Raw genomic sequence first — 21,409 nt, forward strand, 5'->3', positions numbered from 1 at the left:
AGGAAAGGCTCCTGGGAATATCCCTTCCCATTTTATTTATGCAAAATTCCTCACGGGCTCATGAGTATTTGTTCCTAAGTTAAGAGCACAAAATACAGTTTTACGTGAGCCAAAATATAACAGAGTGGGGGGCGGGGGGGGGGGGGGTTAAGGAGATCCCACTACGTGATTATCCTTTAGACTCTCCTGGAAAAGGAACATAGGAAATTTATTGGCCATAAATTTCTGTCATATGGCTTGTGCCCAGACATTGCACATATCCTTGAAAAGAATAAGATTGAATTGGGGAGGAACTGGGTAACTTTTAAAGGGAATTAGTGTTTCTGATCCGCAAACTGACATTACAGAAGCAAATGAAATAAGCAATATATGCACAACTCAGTCATATGGGCAAGGTACTACTTTTTGCCCCAATCCCACCTTGTATAAGATAAACACAGTACCTCTCAAATGTATCATTGTTTTCTTCATTAAAGCCTTTTTCAACAGTCAATATTTATTGTTCTAGCAAACTTGATCCATTTCCTAATACCGAGCTTTTAGAAAGCCGCTGTTTGGGTCCCCAGTGTGTTTGGTTTCTTCAAACATTAACACACTGCTGAGAAATGAACCAGAAGTTATCCTTACCACGACTCTAGGGAGCATGTATATGAAGTGAGGCTGTCCATGAAATTGGCATATTCAAAATAGAAAGATAGTAATACTGCCAAAAATAACATTCAACGCTTAACACATCTGTGGGCATTAGTCTCTGGGAAGGACACTAATAATCACATTGTCAACATAGATACCAACTGAATAAGCCACTAATGATTTGGTGCGTAGCTTCCCAATAAATGTATAGAATGTAAAAAGCAAAACATCATTGGCACATGAAGGAAGTACTGTATTTTTCACTCTATAAGACACACCAGACTATAAGACGCACCTAGTTTTTGGAGGAGGAAAACAAGAAAATAATTATTCTGAATCTCATAAGCCAGAACAGCAAGAGGGATCGCTGCGCAGTGAAAGCAGCGATCCCTCTTGCTGTTCTGGCTTCTGGGATAGCTGCGCAGCCTGCATTTGCTCCATAAGACGCACACACATTTCCCCTTTTTAGGAGGGAAAAAGTGAGTCTTATAGAGCAAAAAATATGGTACTAGGATTCTTCTGGTACATTATGTTCCTTCCCCCTTACCAAGGTATTTGCAAATGAACACCACTGTGCTGGGATACAAGAATCTGAATCTCTCCTCTGATAAAATCTTAAGTCTTTCACATGCAATGCAGTGATCAGTGCTCTGTAAGTGGAAATGTGTCACAGCCTCTGGTGCTTTTAAGTTGCATAACATCACAAGTTTTCCATGCTGAACACAGGAGCCAATTCCTAGCAGCCGAGGTCCCTTCGACCCTCCCCAAAGTTGATGGGCATTGCCATTCAAACAGTGTGGGCGCACCACATCATGTGACCGATTATGTTCCTCAACCCCCAATATTTTATTTAAGTTGGCACCCTTGATGCTGATGTTTCAGCACAAAATGCCTTTGAACCCTTCCAACATCTCTGGATGCTCCAAGACTTTCATGTACTTTGTGTTCATGAGAGATCCTTTTTGTCCCTCTGGCCCTGTTCTACCAAGAACTGGCTTGGGGGAAATGCTTCTGTCATGGAGTTTCCACTTGAACCGCTCCTGAAAGGTAAGTGGGGGCACTGAAAGGTTCTCCTAAAGCCCATTTACACACTTGACTCCCTCAGCTTAAAGTGGGTCCAAAGCTCTCCTTCTGTGGCAGGGAAAGCTATTTATACGTTTCTGAAAGTTTAAACCCGCTCTGAAGTTGGATTAGCAGTGGCAGATCCCTCACTAAACTATAGGCATCTGAACTAAGGGTAGACAGCTGTTCTTGGCTGGGAATCCAGCTCTGAAATACACTTGATGTACATACATGGCTTCTTGGCTACCTCGTGGGTGCCCATCTGTTACGCTGGCGCTGTGCTTGCTTAGGCACTGGTCAGTCCTTTGCCCTTGGGTAATGCACAAAGCATTCACTGATGCCTAAGGCCAAGCAGTGTCACATGGCAGGAGATGCCTCCTTGAAGAAGTCTTCACATCCTTTCTTGGTAAATATGGCTAAAGCAATGCCTTCTTGCATTCCAGCCACACCTGCTCACGACAAATCACCAAAATATAGGGGCAAACAAACAATAGAAGCTGTGGAATCCATGGAAACTCATGGCTGTCAACAATCGGACAGGTTCTGTTACACTGCATTCTTGAAATACATATGATTACCAATGGCGATATTAACATGAAAGGGCCCGCCCTCGGTCAGGCACCGGGACCAGCAGGACAAATCAAATTTCAAAGGAGTGAATGCAGCTGACACTCAAGATATCACTTGTAGAGGCGGCTCAAGAAGAGAAGGAGGGAACCTATACCTAACAGCCCCTTTTGCATAGCAGAAAGAAATGGCTTTAGATTATCTAGGGAGAGATAAAAGAGAGCGAGCAGAATTAACACACCTTTAAAGGGAGAGAAGTGTTAGAGATAAATCTATTTTCATCATTTAGGACCTGATCCAAAGCCCAACAAAGCTAACATATTTAGCGCTAAATTTACTGGGCTTTGAAGAAAATGACAACCTTGTATGCCCTCTTAAAATAGATACAGAGTGCTTAACGAAGACACTAACGGCAACCTCATGAGCTCTATAAACAGAGAGATGTAAAACAGGGTAGCTTTGGGTTTGGTGGAATTGTGGTGCACTATTGCACACCTGAGGGACGTGGGTGGTGCTGTGGGATAAACTACAGAGCCTGGGGCTTGCCGATCAGAAGGTCGGCAGTTCGAATCCCAGCAACAGGGTGAGCTCCCGTTGCTCGGTCCCTGCTCCTGCCAACCTAGCAGTTCGAAAGCACGTCAAAGTGCAAGTAGATAAATAGGTACCGCTCCAGTGGGAAGGTAAACGGTGTTTCTGTGCACTGCTCTGGTTCTCCAGAAGCGACTCAGTCATGCTGGCCACATGACCCGGAAGCTGTACGCTGGCTCCCTCGGCCAATAAAGCGAGATGAGCGCCGCAACCCCAGAGTCGGTCACGACTGGACCTAATGGTCAGGGGTCCCTTTACCTTTACTGCACACCAGCTGGATAGAAATAGTCTTTCCTGCTGCAGGGCATGCTTTATTTTCTATCTGCTGCATTTAGGGACTGAGGAGGAAGTTGTTAGCATGCTTTTCATAATGGGAGAACTGAACCTGCTGCTCCTGAACTTGCTTGCAGGTCAGGACACAATACCCCACCAGACTATGTACTGTTATGTATTTTGTTATCATAGAGTTGGAAGGAATCCTGAGGGTCATCTAGTCCAATGCAGGAATCTCAACTAAAGCATCCATGACAGATGGCTACCCAACCTCTGTTTAGAAACCTGCAAGGAAGGAGAGCCCACCCCTCCCCCTAAGAGAGTCCATTCCATTGTCAAGCTGCTCTTACAGTCAGGAAGTTATTCCTGTTGTTTAGTCAGAATCTCCTTTCTTGTAACTTGAAGCCATTGGTTTGAGTCCTACCTTCTAGAGCAGGAAAAAAGATGCTTGCTCCATCTTCCATGTAACAGCCCTTTAGATATTAGAAGATGGAAATAATATCTCCTCATTTCCAGGCCAAATACCCAGCTCCTTCAACCATACTTCATAAGGCTTGGTTTCCAGCCCTTTGATCATCTTGGTTGCCCTTCTCTGCACACATTCCAGCTTGTCAATACAGTGGTACCTCAGGTTACATACGCTTCAGGTTACAGACTCCGCTAACCCAGAAATAGTGCTTCAGGTTAAGAACTTTGCTTCAGGATGAGAACAGAAATCGTGCTCCGGCGGCATGGCGGCAGCAGGAGGCCCCATTAGCTAAAGTGGTGCTTCAGGTTAAGAACAGTTTCAGGTTAAGTACGGACCTCCAGAATGAATTAATACTTAACCCGAGGTACTACTGTATTCTTCTTAAATTGTGGCGCCCAGAACTGGACACAATATTCCAGGTGTGGTCTGACCAAGGCAGAATTGTGTGGTACTATTACTTCCCTTGGTCTGGACACCATGCTCTTGGTCAGGTGGCTTCCACCACTCCTCCTCATCCAGCCAGTCTCTGACATTTGTGAAAGAGCCAAACTGTATGCAGGAAAGCTCTGAACATGCATTTGAGGACCCTTGAATAGGGAGGGAAGCGTCAATGTGAGCATTTGCTCAGACATAGCGACTTCATGCAAGTGGAGTGTTTTGCTTACATACTGCATTCAGCTCACATGAAGCATGGTCTCAACAACTCAGTCTCAACAACTGATCCACTGGGTAAGAGCTGTGTAGCTCATCTGGGCTGATGCTCCACCAAGTCTGTGGAGATTATGTTCTTGCTCATTGTTTCCTGCTCCTGACAACTAGACTGAATTTTGAGCTGAACCATCAGGGTTTTGAAGGCTCCAGCAATGAATATCGAGATGAAGGTCTCTTGTATCGAGCGGAACACACGTTTGCTACTGCCGCTGTTCCTTACCTTGGTTTCTTTTTCAGTATTGATAAAGGAGCTTGATCAGTTGTGCCTTGGCAGACTTTGGCCCCTGCTCTAATCCAATAGGAATTCATATATGGGCAAGCAGTTGTTGTTTGCGTTCTCCTGGGAGGAAAAGTTGAACCCTAGCTTTCAATACAGGGCCAGCCCACCCATGAGGCAGGTTGAGGCAGCTGCCTTGGGTGGCGGAATGAGAGGGGGCAGAGGAGCAGTAGGGGCTTCTCTGCACGCTGCCTCTGCCACTGGCAGTGGCGTCCAGTAAGATCTCATTAAATCTCAGCAAAATCTCACTAGAGCTCATCAGAACCTGCTATCACCACCACTGCTTTGCAGGCACTGCCACGTGACCCAGGTAAGGGAGGCTTCCTCAGGCAGCAAAATGGGACACCCTGCCCCCCCCCATTTCAACAACAGAGCTCAGCATCTGTTTAGGGAGATGTAGCAGAGCCTCTCTGATTATCAGGGCTGTTGGAGACAATAGCTGAAATGGGAAAGCTCAATATTTAAATAAAGGTAAAGGTAAAGGGACCCCTGACAATTAAGTCCAGTCGTGAACGACTCTGGGGTTGTGGTGCTCATCTCACTTTAAAAGCCGAGGGAGCCAGCATCTGTCCGCTTCCACAGTTTTTCCGGGTCATGTGGCCAGCATGACGAAGCTGCTTCTGGCAGTGCATGGAAACACCATTTACCTTCCCACCTGTATGCATAAATAAACGATGTCTGTGTAAACTTCAGTACAAGCATTTATTCAACAGTTTGAAGCTACTAATAGTACTGGCTGTACTATTGGTGTTTCTTCCAACCTGAGCAGCCCAATCCTTTGCATTTTTACTCAAGAGTTTGCTCAATAAGGCTTGATCTCAAAAACATGGGGGCCAGAACAAAAAGAGCAGAGGATGCTTGGGGTGCAGTAAGTCCCAGGTTCAACCCTTCAGCTTCATAGTTAAAAGCATCTCAGCCAGCATTAGAGATCTTGGAGTCTCACTTCTGCAGTAGACCAAGCGGCCAAGATCAATCAGTGGTCCGACTTGGTAGTAGGCAGAGTCTAATGGACACAAAGCTGGAGGCAGGCAGAGCATTCAATAGTCACATTTTCACAGGGTGGAGACCTGCTCATAGTGATGTCTGCATTAATGCCCACTGCATTCAATCCAGCCCCAGCTTGGAAGCGGTACAACAAAAAGTGGTGGAAAGCAATCCTTTCCTTCCCCACTGGACTCAAAAAAGGAGGGGAATTACTTATGCCCGGTCTTGTCCTGGTGTAGATTTCCTGTATTTGTGGGGGTGTTTGAGAAATGGGGGAGATGGGATTCAATGAAGGCTACACCGTTTCTGCGCGCAATTTAACGTGTTGGTGCTGACCTTCAAAGCTCTAAACAACCTCAGTCCTGTACATGTGAAGGAGTGTCTCCACCCCCATCGTTCAGCCTGGATGCTGAGGTCCAGCTCTGAGGGCCTTCTGGCAGTTCCCTCATTGCGAGAAGTGAGGTTACAGGGAAGCAGGCAGAGGGCCTTCTCCATAGTGGTACCCACCCTGTAGAATGCCGTGTCAGATGACAAGGAAATGAACAACTGACATTTAGAAGACACCTGAAGGCAGCCCTTTATAGGGAAGTTCTACTGCGTTTAATGAGTGTGGGTGGCGCTGTGGGTTAAACCACAGAGCCTAGGGCTTGCCGATCAGAAGGTCAGCAGTTCGAATCCACACGACAGGGTGACCTCCCGTTGCTTTGCCCCAGCTCCTGCCAACCTAGCAGTTCAAAAGCATATCAAAGTGCAAGTAGATAAATAGGTACCGCTCCGGCGGTAAGGTAAACGTCGTTTCCATGCGCTGCTCTGGTTCGCTAGAAGTGGCTTAGTCATGCTGGCCACATGACCCGGAAGCTGTACGCCGGCTCCCTCAGCCAATAAAGTGAGATGAGCACCGCAACCCCAGAGTCGGTCAGGACTGGACCTAATGGTCAGGGGTCCCTTTACCTTTAAGCTGCCCAGAGTGGTTGGGGAAACCCAGTCAGGTGGGTGGCTTCTGATGATGATGCTCCTCCCCCAGGCTACCCATGTCCCATCCAGAATTTTACCCTGTTTAGGGGTGGAACTGTGGACAGACCTCTGCTAAAGGAAGTCTTAGCTGACAGAGCCTTTACACAGAGAATGGAGGCATCTCTGATGTTTTCAGAGATGGTGGATTTGAATTCTGGTGACATCAAGTCTTTCATCTCAACCCAATGCCCATCCATCAATTACCTAGTGAGTGTAGAACCATTAACTATTTATTCAGCAGTTAACTATTCAAATACATGCTCTTCTGAGCAAGAAAACAACTGGTGTACAAAATGTGGCCAATGGAATATGATAATCAGAACAGGCAGTGCTACAAAGGTACTGCTCTTTAGCATGGAAACGAGCCAGAGGTAATAAAACCACCATAAAAACGTCAATATGACATATGGCACAAGCATTGGCTTTTTATGGCTACAACTTGTAATGAACTGGAAAACAACCCAAGCTGCCATTTTTACTTACGACTCTTGTTAAGTGGATCTTCAGCTTGCTTTAATATGAAAGCAATTGATGGAAATGTGATTAATGTGACAAAAGCCACATGGGAAGGTATATGCCTGTTTGTAGATCAACCCCCAATTAAAATAAAACTGAACTAAAAAGCGTTATGATGGCGGAAGTAATGTATGAATTTACCAAAGTGTGTTGTAACATTTCAGCATAACTTTTGAACTGAATGGCTGAAAGCGAGTGTCACCCAAGTCTTTCCTGAAGTGATTATTTAATAATAGTAATAATAATAATAATAATAATAATAATAATAATAATAATAATAATAATAATAATAATTCATTATTTGTACCCTGCCCATCTGGCTGGATTTCCCCAACCACTCTGGGCGGCTTCCAACAAAGATGAAAAATACACTAAAATGTCACATATTAAAAACTTCCCTGAACAGGGCTGCCTTCAGATGTCTTCTGAATGTCAGGTAGTTGTTTATCGCTTTGACATCTGATGGGAGGGCGTTCCACAGGGTGGGTGCCACTACCGAGAAGGCTCTCTGCCTTGTTCCCTGTAGCTTTGCTTCTCGCAATGAGGGAACCGCCAGAAGGCCCTCGGCGCTGGACCTCAGTGTCCAGGTAGAACGATGGGGGTGGAGATGCTCCTTCAGATATACTGGACTGAGGCCGTTTAGGGCTTTAAAGGTCAGCACCAACACTTTGAATTGTGCTCACAATTCTCCAGTTCTGAAGTTTAAAACACCAGAGGAGGGAAAAACCCTTTCAACATCTGTGTTCAAGTGAGCTGAGAGCCTGAGAGTGATTTAAGGTAACAGTGTGTTAAGGATGACTGCTCACCTGGCAACCTATTCCTTCACACTGCCAGCCCATTCATAAAGGCAGCTCTGGTGTGGCCAGATAATTCACCCATTTTGCCAAAGGAAAAGCAACAGTGGCCCCTTTTCTCCCCCCCCCCCAAAAAAACCATCTGGTTGTGAACCCATGGATACTGATTCTGCATATGGCAGAAAATGTATGGATCCACAGAGGATTCTGGGTAAATACACATTAATAACAGTACTGGTGTCACAAAGATTTTCCTGGCTATTATCTCTCTCACTGATCAGAAATTTTCAAAAATTGCCTTAATTAGAACCAGCAAAGGCTGCATCTCTGACAATCTGTAGCAGTGTAAATATGTTACATTCAATTATTATTATAATAATAATTATTAAAGATGAGTTTTTAAAATGGAATTTTCAAGTTTATGCCAAAATCCTCATTTCCCCCATATTTCATACCACTTCACAACTTTTAAAAACTGCAATATTTTGATAAAGTTCTCACTTTGAGAAGGCTGAAAAGTACAAGGCGGGGGGGGGCAGTTTAGAAACACTTTGAACTTTTGACATTTGAGGCCAAGTTCACAGGTCAGATTGACAAGGGATTTTTGTTTCTGCTACACTAATGCCACTTCTGTGACTGTAGTTCACCATATAGCTGAAGTTCCTATATCCATTAATAGTTTCTGGTAACTTTTAGCAGAACCCTTGGCCTGAACAATACTATTTTTGTTAAAATAAATGAAGTCGCAGTCTGTTGTCTTGTATCATTAGTTCAGGAAAATGCGTATCAAAATTTGGTAGAACACAGGCTGCATATACACTACAAATAATCCTGGGAACTGTAATTTATCCATCACATAGCTAAACCCCCAGAACTCTTAACAATATTCTTTGGGGGAAGTTATGTGCTTTAACACATAAATGGGACGCGGGTGGCGCTGTGGGTTAAACCACAGAGCCTAGGACTTGCCGATCAGAAGGTTGGCGGTTTGAATCCCTGCAATGGGGTGAGCTCCCGTTGCTCAGTCCCTGCTCCTGCCAACCTAGCAGTTCGAAAGCATGTCAAAGTGCAAGTAGATACATAGGTACCACTCCGGTGGGAAGGTAAACAGCGTTTCCGTGTGCTGCTCTGGTTCACCAGAAGCGGCTTAGTCATGCTGGCCACACGACCCGGAAGCTGTACGCCGCTCCCTTGGCCAATAAAGCAAGGTGAGCGCCGCAACCCCAGAGTCGGTCATGACTGGACCTAATGGTCAGGGGTCCCTTTACCTTTACCTTTATGTGCTTTAAAAGAATGGCGAGTACGCTTCCACATTCTGCTTTTTTAAATTCAATAGGAATAGTGGATACGGAGATCATATTCCCTGCTGTCCTGAGCCACATAGAGACAACATACACCTGAAGGTGTGGAGTGGAGTCAACTATTTGCAGTAAATCTAAGTGCAATCCTAACTGTTCAGTGGGGTGTACTTGCTAGGAACTGTGCTTGAGACTGGCACATAAGCCTCCATCCCACACAAGTAAAAATCACCTAAATTTCATTAGCACTCGCCTTTGAAAATGGCTGATTGAATGGTGGAACTTATTTCTGAATAATCACACCCAGCATCAAGGCTGTATTCACTAACCCAGCTGGCACAGGGACGAGTTGCTGCTTATGGCTGCTCAAATTATGTCAATGACCAATAAATCAAATGAATACATAAATACATAATTTGCATTGGGAAACACCTGTCATTGGTAACTTCAAAGGCCTCTGCCAGATTATCAGGGGCAGGTGGCACGCGTAAGACTCGCCCTGAATCCGTCTTCTCACAAAGCCTTTATGGTGTCCATGTTAACACACAACCATCAGAGCAGAAGGGTTTATTGCATTTGTAGTAGAAATGTTTCAAATAACAGCTGTGGCACTTTAGGAATAGAAAACATATGCTCAGTAGATATTTTGCTGTGTCAACCTGTGTCAACCAAGTTGGGGCAGCCAGCATCTACGTGGAAATACGTTCCTCTGAATTTAATGGGATTTAAACACATTAAACATGCTTATAATTTATATTTATTTATTTATAAAATTTATATCCCACTCAAATTTAGACTATGCCTATTGCAGATAACGTGGAGGTACATGAAAATCCCTCGGCAATAATTAAGAAAGGCCAGATTCTTCAAACCATGAGCTAATACACAGGCAAAAAAAATTTACACACCGATAATGAAAAAAGAAACAGAGGCCTTAATAAGACAGGCTGTGAATGGAAAATGTCGTCCTTCCATCACACGTCAGTTTGCGTTCTATCATGCGAGGAGGATGGCAAAGTACTGTCGTTTTTGTTTCATTTTTCGACCCACTTCCCATAGAACACCAATGCTCATCACTTCTTTCGGTGACTTTTACCATTGAACACTCAGCACGCCTGCATTATTCTATGTGCAACACTGGCATGCCTGTGGTTAGGAATGACCATTTAAGAGATGTGGCTATAATAGGTCACATTTCTAACCCCAAATCCTATTGCTCAGGGTTACCGTATTTTTCGCTCTATAGGATGCACTTTTTCCCCTCCAAAAATGAAGGGGAAATGTGTGTGCGCCCTATGGAGCGAATGCAGGCTCCTTGGCTTCAGCGATAGCAACGCGAAGCCTCCGGAGCGCAGAGGGAGCACTCCCTCTGTGCTCCTTGGCTTCGTGTTGCTTTCGCTGAAGCCGGGAGAGCGAGAAGGGTCGGTGCACACCGACCGCTCTCGCTCTCCTGGCTTCAGCGAAAGCAACGCGAAGCCAAGGAGCACAGCAGGAACTCGCACTGTGCTCCGAAGGCTTCGGGTTCCTTTCGCTGAAGCCAGGAGAGCAAGACTCTCCTGGCTTCAGCAGAGAGGGAGAGCTTCGCAGCGCCCCTTCAGCGAAGCGGGAGGAGAAATGGAAGGGGCTCCGTTTCTCCTGCCACTTCGCTGAAGGGGCACAGAGAGGGGGAGAATTTTTTTCCCCTGTTCTCCCACTCCTATGGTCCGGTGTGTCCCATAGAGTGAAAAATATGGTAATTGGGTATCATGGAGGTAATTGGGTATCGTGGAGGTGAGTAGAATTCTGCCTCCCTCTTCCCCTACCCTCTCTCGGGGCAACTATCTCGTGCAGCTTACTGATGGGTTTCTGCACAGGCCCTGGAACTGAGACAAAAAGAGCATGTGACCTCTAGTGCGGTGGTCCGATATAGCTTGGCTGTTTCGCCTCACCATTTTGCACTAGTTTTATCTGAAGCTACAGTATTACCCGAGCAACAGAATCACACAGAAAGGAAGCACAGAGCTTTTGATGCCTGTTTAAAAATAACCCTAAAAGAGGTCACAACATGCTACAGACCTAAGTGAGGGAGTTGTGTCGCTAGTGGCATTTCACCTGGCACACCTGACATTTCACCTGGCACACCCAAATGAATCTCACATGGAGGAAACTGCACTTCCCCAGCAATGAAAAAGAATTATGTTGCATAGTTTGAATCCTAGAAAAATGCACTGTTTATAGACAACAGATTTGCTACTCTGAGGAGGGGACTGGATGGGTTCTCTGCATCAACGTGAGTAATGGCTGCACACTTATTGTGCAAAAAAGGGTCTTCTGGAAAGACGATCCATGCAGGGGGCGTGATCTCAAATGTAAGCTCTCCTTCAGAAGTAAACTTAACCACTGTTGCATATTTGATTTTTGGCAGTTTCATGAGTGAAATCAATAAGCGCCAGCTATTTGTTTAAAGTCCCTTCTTGTTGGAAAATAATCTGTGATTTCTTTTGCAAAGAACAAGATTTGTTGAACAATCTTGAGAACAAAGACAGAAAGAAACACAGGAGAGGAACCTGGAAAAGAAGAGGAGCAGAAAGCCATTGTAACAAACCAAACAAATATATGACATTCAAGATCCTAAATAAAGTACTGTTAAAAGCTATATTTCTTATATTTGAGAACCTAGCATCTATAACAACCTGGAAAAAAAATCTTTATTTTTTGATCAAAAATATGTATAGAAATGCCTGTTTTTGAGACAAATATCATACATTTTTTTTCTTTTAAAAAATAAATTAAATATACATGTCTTCTGTTAAAACTCTATATAGATTTTAAAAGGTTTAGATCATTGGAAAATATGGTCCAGTTTTGCTGTATCCCCACCCCAAACTGAAATGAATTAAATAACAAAATTACCCCCCCCCCCTTTCCCCTACCTCCTCTTCCCCCATGCCCACAAGTGCATATTCAGCATATTCATAATTCCCTGGAGTCCATTTTTATTCTTCTTTTAAGAACCGTCTTTAACTTGTTTTGTATTATCAATTGTCAGCTCAGAGGCACACCACTCTAAATCTTGAAAAATCTGACAATCGCAGACGAGGGCAGCATAACGGGATTGTGTTTCTTCCTTTCTTTCGTGTTCACAAAAACCAGCATGATTATCCTTATTATAATTAAATATAAATATAGCGAGTTGTACAACATTGTCCTTTGCTTTTGGGGCAATTGGGGGAAAGGGGAGCAGAGTCCTTTAAAAGGAGCCCCCCCCCCCCCGGCCAAAGAGTGTCACCCAGTCACAACTAGCTTGTTTATTGCTAACTATCAGGCAGCATTACACAACTTTAAATAGAACTCTCTCCCCCGGAAACGGCCACAGTGGCCTTTTTCGTCTTTTGCACTGTCACTCAAATGCTTCTGTGTCTAAGTTCTGCTTTGCCATCGGACCTTCTCTGCGTGTGCCCAAGGAAGGAGCCACGCTGTCCTCGGGCTTCCACAGGTGGCTGAAGGACAGAAGCAGCGACCAAGGTTGTAGGTGGGCGGACAGGGTTAGGCCCAGCTTCCCTTTCCCTTCTCCCTCTGGCTTTTGCAACAGGACTTTCCCGTTTTCCAGGGACGCAAGCATTTGCCTTTGGGAATTCCTTCATCATTCCTTTGTCACAATAACAACAAACGGCAACAGCAGCAACAACAAAACCCTTTCTCCGCATTTCTCTCCAAAATCGCTTCTTCTTTTTTTGGGAATCAATGGTTTTGTTCAATTTGGTTTCTTTTCTCCCCCCCACACCTTTCTGACTCAAAGAACTCTGCATAGAGTGTACCGCAGGATAAACTCCGCGTAGCCTTTTAGCACTGGTAATGAATGTGCTGGTGTTGGTGAACTTTGCCTTCGATGTGTGAATGCGTGTGAGTGTGGATGTCCGTGTAAATCTTTGGGTACATTTTGGAACCCATGTTTGGGGCCAGGGCAGACCCTTGGCTCAGCAGCTGCTGCTGTTGCTGCTGCTGCTGGGCTCCTACATATTCCTCGTAGTTTATGGAGGAGATGCAGTCTTTGTCGGGGACTTGCGGCACACAGACCCGGTCCCGGGGGTGCGGCCTGTGCATAGGCGCTGCCGCAGGAGGAGAGCATGGCTTCTTCTTGGTCTGGCAGAGCCACAGAAGGATTGTTCCAAAGATGAAGACAGCTCCAGCTGGGATTCCAATGATCACAGGCCACGGAAGGCTGGTGGCAGAAGGAGCCACGGGAGGGTTGGGTGGCTTAGGATCTGGACGGGAACAGAAAGAGAGCAAAAAGGTTAATTAGAAGCAGGCCAGGGAGATTCAGATCAGATGTCAGGTACACAGAAGCTTGCACACGCTCTCCTGAATTGTGTTTTACCTACATTGGCTCCCAGTACGTTTCCGAGCACAATTCAAAGTGTTGGTGCTGACCTTTAAAGCCCTAAATGGCCTCAGTCCTGTATACCTGAAGGAGCGGCTCCACCCCCATCGTTCTACCCGGATACTGAGGTCCAGCTCCGAGGGCCTTCTGGCAGTTCCCTCACTGCAAGAGGCCAAGTTACAGGGAACCAGGCAGAGGGCCTTCTCGGTGGTGGCACCCGCCCTGTGGAACGCCCTCCCACCAGATGTCAAAGAGAACAACAACTTTCTGACTTTTAGAAGACATCTGCAGACAGCCCTGTTTAGGGAAGCTTTTAATGTTTGATGTGTATTTTAATATTTTTTGGGAAGCCGCCCAGAGTGGCTGGGGAAGCCCAGCCAGATATAAATACTATATTATTATTATTATTATTATTATTATTATTATTATTATTATTAACACATAAGGATGGTTTCCTAACACCAGCGCTTGGTAATAAGGAGCAGATAGAGAAATGAAGCTCCTGTCAACAATGTCTTCTTCTCATCAACGCGCCAGGAGCCGGGACTTGAGCTATGCGACTTAGTTATGCACTTCAGCCTAGATGCAGCCCAGCTGCAAAGGCTGGTTTTGTTCACCGCTGAATTCTGCTGCAATGCAGAGTATCTGGGCTGCAGTACACCAAGCACTTCACCGGGACTCAACCTTCGGTTAACACAGAAGGAGGTTCTCAATGCTGCTTTTGCCATGTTACTGATAAACATGGGTCAGGGGTCAGCTGAATAAGACAGAGTTGCAGCACCCCCACTTTTGCCCCATCCCTCACCTCACCAGTCAAGACTCCACCAATCTCAACATTGCCGGAAAGGTCTGCCAGAGGAAGGAGTAATTTTTAAACCAGTGAGGGAAGGGAGGAAGCTAAGAATGATATGAGGAAACAGTCACCCCTGTGCTCCTGATTTAAAGCCTGGTAACTTATTAATTTTTATTGCTTTTCTCTTTTTTGTGAGTTTATCGATGGATTTCTAAAATGAAGAGTTTTGGTTCTAAACTCGTCTGGCTATATATCACATTGACTGACTCCCCATCCTTCCCTAAGCCTGGAAGTTATTCCCATCCTCCCCTTCTCAAATTCCAAATCACTTTCCCCAGAAGCTTCTTTTAATTAATAAATAGTGACACTTGGGTATTTGCTACGCGTTTGCACAATCAATAGAATTAGAAATGTGACAAGGAATGTCCCATGTAACCACTGTTGTGCCTGTGAGGACAAATTGAGGACTTTGTCAATTGGACAGATGGAAGAAAGCATGTTCTGTGATGTTTTTACCACTGCAACACCCAAGGGGTCAGGTAGGGAGTTCAGTGTGCATTATAGGCTCATGTATGTGGGTGTGTCCACCAGAAAAATTAAAAAGAGGGTATTAGAGCATAAAAGCTGCACTCGGTAATCATAGAATGTAGGTCCCTTTGGCGAAACACTTTACTGAATATGGAATGACGTAGGTCTTGGACCCTACGTAGAACAAATTGAGAAGGTGGTAACTGGATTGTGTAGTCACCCTGAAGATCTTAATATGCCAGGTGGATTAAATGAAGAGTGAAACTGATCTCCTATACTACAGCTTATAGTGAATTTGTTTGCTATGTGCATAATGATGGGATGTCAGTTATTTTGATAACTGGTCATTGAGGATCTTTGAGTTATTGTATACAGTGGTACCTCGGGTTACAGACGCTTCAGGTTATGTGGAACGGGTTACTTCTGGGTTTCGGGGCTCATGCATGGCAGAAGCACTAAATCACGCTTTGAGCATGCACAGAAGCGCCGAATCGTGACCCACGCGTGCACAGACGTGGCGCTGCGGGTTGTGAATGTGCCTCCCGCACGGATCACGTTCGTAACCCGAGGTTCCACTGTACTTTCTATGGCTAGAAGGTTAAGCACCCTGGAAGAGATCATCTTCACCTAGCAGTTTTAGAGCTGTGGGAGGATTTTCCACTGTGTTCAAAGTTAACTGATAACACCGTTGCGAAAAGGGTGGACTGGGAGGTAGCTCTGTGTCCTCCTCTGACAGTTCCAGGGGTCCTTCGTCAGGTTTAATGATTTTAGATGATGATTCATGGCAATGTCTTCTTAATGGTTTTTAGAATTAATAATAATCTTCAGGTGCCTGTAGCAGAACTAGAGACTAAAGGGGCAACTAGAGACTAAAGGGGCAATTGTTACAGTTACGTCGTACTGGAGCTCTATATAAGCAGGCTGGCTGAACCCTTCAGTTCAGTTCTGTTCTGGCCTGTGAATAAACAAGAGCTGTTTGAAGAATCGCTGTGTCGTCTGATATGTTCACCCACATCTTAACACATGGAATATTAGAAATTATCTTCATGTTTCTGACCTACAGTTGAGTATTTTACCTCAGCTTTGTCTTTTTGAAGTGGTGTTCTGTACAGGAGAGTGGAACTTTCTGTGTATGCTTTGCCTTAGAACTCAGCCAGCCCATTTTAATGGCCACAACAATAAACTCCAGGAACGAATGAAGGACAGGGTCAATAAACAAGGGAACAACCTAGCACCTCACCTGGTAGCACTGTGAGAAATGCGCTTCGGAAGCTGTATCCCATGGTGTTTGCCCCGAGGCAGATGTACATTCCAGCATCCTCTTCCTTAGCCCTTGTGATCATGAGCTTGTTCAGGTAGGAGCCATCAGGACGGGACCAGACCTCTCCCGTAGGCAGCACCACAAACTTCTGCCCCCCAACATCGATGGTGGAATTGTACTTGTTCTCGGTGCCATACTCCACTCTCTTCAGCCACTGAATAACAGGCTTGACGTCACTCCTCACCTTACACTGAAACGAGGTTGTCCCCCCATAGTCTACTGTTGTGTTCACAGGATGTGTCCCGGTAAGAATAGGCTTGGATCTTGTTCTCTCTGGAAGTAAGAACATACCAATCAACTTTTTTTAATGCATTCAGAAATCTTCCTTCTGATGGACTATGATGGACTGTTAACAAAACTCTGGATTCCCCCTTACCTTTAGGCACAGTATGCTTTTAAGCTGCTTCACACATGCACCGAGCATGCAGACTGTGGGGCTGCTTTACATGTGAGGGGTCATCTGACCCTTCCTTCCTTCCTTCCTTCCTTCCTTCCTTCCTTCCTTCCTTCCTTCCTTCCTTCCTTTATAATGCTGTTAAATCGGCCATACTTGTATATGGTCCATTACCAGCAAAATCCAACACTGTCACATTTCACTTCAAAAGGGGAAACATCCCCAAAATGTGCGGAATGGTAAAAAGAGGCCGAAAGGTAAAATCACAAGAGTCAAACCTCTGCAAAACTCTTGGGAGTTGTTTAAAACCAGAATATTAGAAGCACAAGGGTCAAGAAAACGCCAGTATGGTTAATGAGCAGTGCCAAAGTAGCTATAAGAGGCAAGAAGGCTTCTTTCGGAAAATGTAAACCTTTTCTGTTTCTGTTTAGATTAGTTTGTTTTTTATTGTTTTGTATTGTATTGTTTTGTATTGTATTATGAAAAGCCTTAATAAAATCTTACTACTACTAATAGAAATCTTGTCTGAATGAGAACTAAAAGTAATGTAAATGTTGACAAAGGAAATGCAAGCAGACAATAAGGGATGCTTTTTTTTAAAAAAAAGAGAGAATACATTAGTAGCAGGAGACTGGCTAGGGAGGCATTTGGACCTTTGGATGACAAGAGAGTCAAAGATGTGCTAAAGAAAGATAAGATTACAGATAGGATGAATGAATTCTTTGCATGTCTTCACAGTGGAAGATACAGGTCAGATCCCTGTGGCTGAACTAATTTTCACAATAAGGGAGTCTGAGGAACTCAGACAAATATTGGTGCTGAGACACAAAGTTCTGGCCTTGTTGACAAAAGCAAAACTGACAAATTACCAGGTTTGGATGGCATCCAGCTGATAGTGCTCAAAGAACCCAATTACGAAATTCCTGATCTTCTAACAAAAACATGCAACATGTCTCTAAGATCAGCCTCCGCATCTGAGGACAGGAAAATGGTCAACATAACACCAATTTTAAGAAAGGGTATCCAAAGGAGGGGGGGGAGGCTGGCTGGAAATTGCAGGCCAGTTAGCTTAACATCCATCCTAGGAAAACTGGTGGGAAGTTTTGTTAAAGATAAAACAACCAACCATATAGAAGAGCAAGCCTCACAGGGACCACATTGGTTCTGCTTCACACCCTCCCCAAGTGCCTTGCAGTGCGATAATGCTGCTTGCTTGCCTGAATGAATGAATGGAGGATGGAAAAGAATGTGCAGGAACCTGCTTTTCGCATGGCTGAAATGTGGCCTACAAAAGTACCGTATTTTTCGCTCTATAGGACGCACTTTTCCCCCTCCAAAAATTAAGGGGAAATGTGTGTGCGTCCTATGGAGCGAATGCAGGCTCCTTGGCTTCAGCGATAGCAACGCGAAGCCTCCAAAGCGCAGAGGGAGCACTCCCTCCGCGCTCCGGAGGCTTTGTGTTGCTTTCGCTGAAGCCTGGAGAGGGAGAGGGGTCGGTGCGCACCGACCCCTCTCGCTCTCCAGGCTTCAGGAATAGCTGCCTGAAGCCTCCGGAACGCAGCAGAAGGTCCCACTGCGTTCCGGAGGCTTCGGGTTCCTTTCGCTGAAGCCAGGAGAGCAAGACTCTCCTGGCTTCAGCAGAGAGGGAGAGTTGCGCAGCGCCTCTTCAGCGACGCGGGAGGAGAAATGGAAGGGGCTCCTTTTCTCCTGCTGCTTCGCTGAAGGGGCGCTGAGCAGGGAGGGGGAGAATTTTTTTTTCTTGTTCTCCCCCTCTAAAGCAAGGTGCGTCCTATGGTCGGGTGCATCCTATAGAGTGAAAAATACGGTAAGCATTTCCTCTGTTGCCCACTTATATTTGGTCTCTGGTCTTGCCCAACCCTGCCAGGTGGCTCCTAAAAGGTTATCCATGCAGCCCTAAGGCTGTTAAAAGGTCCCCCATCCCTGCCGTAAATTATACTAACACGTTTGTGGCAGACACAAGCTGGAAAGAGTCAAATTTTGATAAGCAGGTGACAAGTGACCAGTAGCTTAGAGAGAAGGGTTAAGTGAGGAAATGGAGTAAATCCTGAACTACCCCACAGCCTTCTGCCAAAATATTAAGAAACCCTTCAAACCTTTATCTGCCTAAGTCTGGCAACTTTCATTCTTAGCCTGCCAAAGCTCATGAAAACAAAGGATATATACATCTTTGGCTTGATAAAAGCCAAGATAAATGGGGGCAGAAGAGAACTTGTTACAAGTGCTGCCTGGTTTTGATGAAGTAAAAATGCCGCCTCTGACATTAAGATGAGGCTTGATTCATTTCCATGTCTCTGCTCCCGGTTTTAATGTAAACACATGTTTTTATTGCCTCCACAGAGCTGCCTTTTTATCATTACCAGATGTCCAGCAGGTTTGTATACTCAACACAAAACAGAATCCTGCCACATGTGCTTTTCATTCACATTTTTACACAGAAAAAGAGTTATCATTGAGCAGATGATTCCCTTTGGATGTGGGAATTTCCACAGCAGAACTAATTTTATTATGCCAAAAACCAAGGGGTACAAATCAGATCTATTAAATCAATGAGAGTGGTGGTGTTCACTTCAGTGGATGTAACTTGGACCTACATATTGTCGAAGCAGACAATATAATGGCACTACATAAGGTCACATTGTGCATAGTACTGCAGGTTAGTAACTGTTATGTTCCATCCTAAGCAACACCTAGGAAAAGCACATAGCAGATAGCAGATACCATGTGGCCCATGGGTTGTTGGACAGAACATCTGAGCTTTCCTCCTGCAGTCTCTCTTCTAGTATAATAATAATAATAGTCTTCTGAGTCAACACAGAGTAATGTTGTAACACCAGATCTTGATCTGGCACAGAAAACAAATGAGATGGAGGAGACAGTTCACAAAATCTCAAGGGAAGGCAGTGATAGTGGCGACGTGGGAATGATCTAATCACCCACAAGCCTTACATTTTCAATAATTCAAGTGATGAGATTCTACCATTTCTCTTCAGTGACTTTTAGCTGCCCCAATTATTTGCAATTCTGTCACTGAACCCAAAACACAAAGCACTGCCGAATATGAAAAAGGAACGTTTTCCGCTGTTCCTTTACATGATAAAAACGTCAATGCACAATTACCACCTCTTCAAATTCTTTTCATTTTGACAAATTATAGCTTTCTGTTAAGAGTGGATCTCTACCCATCAACTCTCCTGACAGCAAAGTATCCGTTTAGGGTTAGTATATCTGTCCCAAGAGTTCTGCTGCTAAGATTTTGTAATCGTTTTATGGGTCCAAAATCAGGAACAGTTCCAGACGTCCCAGGTCTTCCCAATTGCTTGGCCTCTGTTTACAGACTCGACCCAGTCAGATAGCTGTGAAGAGTTCTGATTAGCTTTGTTCTACATTTCCAGTCTATATCTGAGCCAATAAAACTTATCTCTGTGCACACACTACCTCTCTAAATGTTGTTGGGTCCACTACAGTATTTACATCACAAAGAGGTGTAGAGTTTGGGGACCATCACTGTATGTGTTTCATTTCTGAGTCCTAAGCCTGGAAGCAAACCCATCTGATTTAAGTGGAACTTACCGTATTTTTCGCTCTATAGGACACACTTTCCCCCCTCCAAAAATTGAGGGGAAATGTGTGTGCGTCCTATGGAGCGAATGCAGGCTCCTTGGCTTCAACGATAGCAACACTAAGCCTCCGAAGGGCAGAGGGAGCACTCCCTCCGCGCTCCGGAGGCTACGTGTTGCTTTCGCTGAAGCCTGGAGAGCGAGAGGCATCGGTGCTCACCAACCCCTCTCGCTCTCCAGGCTTCAGGAAGAGCGGGGAGAGGCTGCACGTGGCTATGGCTTCTTTAGAAGGCTAAAGAGGAAGCCAAAACAGCCAGCGGGATCCATCCCGCTGGCTGCCTTGGCTTGTGACATAGCCGCGCGCAACTCCTCTGGCAGGGAGAGGTTGCGCGCATCCTGTACGCTGCTCTTTGGGGCTGGGGAGGAAAATAAGATTATTTTTCTTGATTCCCCCCCCCCTAAAAACTGGGTGCGCCCTATGGTCCGGTGCGCCCTATGGAGCGAAAAACACGGTACATCCAGGTGTGGGTGCTTCAGTACTTACGTATCACTTCAACTTTGTAGGTAGCGTTGATTTCCCCAATTCTGTTGAATACTCGGCAGGTGTACTTCCCACTGTCCTCTGGCTTCAGGTTCTTCAAATTCAGCGTCCACTTCTTCCTTTTGTTCTCACCCATCACCTGCGGCATAAGAGGCTTGTTGTCTTTTAACCAGCTGATGTCCGGTCGAGGATTCCCGCTAGCCATGCATTTCAAGCGGACCGAACTCCCGACAGGTCGGGCAATCACTCTCCTTCTCATTTTGGCCGGCTGAGTGAACCGAGGGCGAACTGCAAAGGCAAGCAAGGCATCAAGGGGGGGAAGAAAACTGCCAAAACGGTATAATAATAATAATAATAATAATAATAATAATAATAAATTATTTATACCCTGCCCATCTGGCTGAGTTTCCCCAGCCACTCTGGGCGGCTACCAATCAAGTGTTAAAAACAATACAGCGTTACATATTAAAAGCGTCCCTGAACAGGGCTGCCTTCAGATGTCTTCTGAATGCCAGGTAGTTGTTTATCTCTTTGACATCTGATGGGAGGGCATTCCACAGGGCGGGCGCCACTACCGAGAAGGCCCTCTGTCTGGTTCCCTGTAGCCTCACTTCTCCCAATGAGGGAACCGCCAGAAGGCCCTTGGCGCTGGATCTCAGTGTCCGGGCAGAACGATGGGGGTGGAGACGCTCCTTCAGGTATACAGGA

General features: G+C 45.2%; 1 protein-coding gene across 2 annotated transcripts in view; it reads right to left on the reverse strand.

Moving 5' to 3' along the window:
* Nucleotides 1-11,849: 11,849 nt before the first annotated feature.
* Nucleotides 11,850-21,409, reverse strand: part of FGFRL1 (fibroblast growth factor receptor like 1) — a 167,808-nt gene continuing 158,248 nt past the window's right edge. For both annotated transcript variants that reach the window (XM_083738418.1, XM_083738419.1), the window contains exons 5-7: nt 20,705-20,989; nt 16,108-16,461; nt 11,850-13,430 (exon numbers count right to left, since the gene is read on the reverse strand). In XM_083738418.1, coding sequence (XP_083594544.1) covers nt 13,009-13,430; nt 16,108-16,461; nt 20,705-20,989 — 1,061 coding nt within the window. In that variant the 3' untranslated portion in view covers nt 11,850-13,008. The remainder of the gene's footprint in view (nt 13,431-16,107; nt 16,462-20,704; nt 20,990-21,409) is intronic.

Source organism: Podarcis gaigeae, assembly GCF_964106915.1.
Source record: "Podarcis gaigeae genome assembly, chromosome: 5".
NCBI lineage: Eukaryota > Metazoa > Chordata > Lepidosauria > Squamata > Lacertidae > Podarcis > Podarcis gaigeae.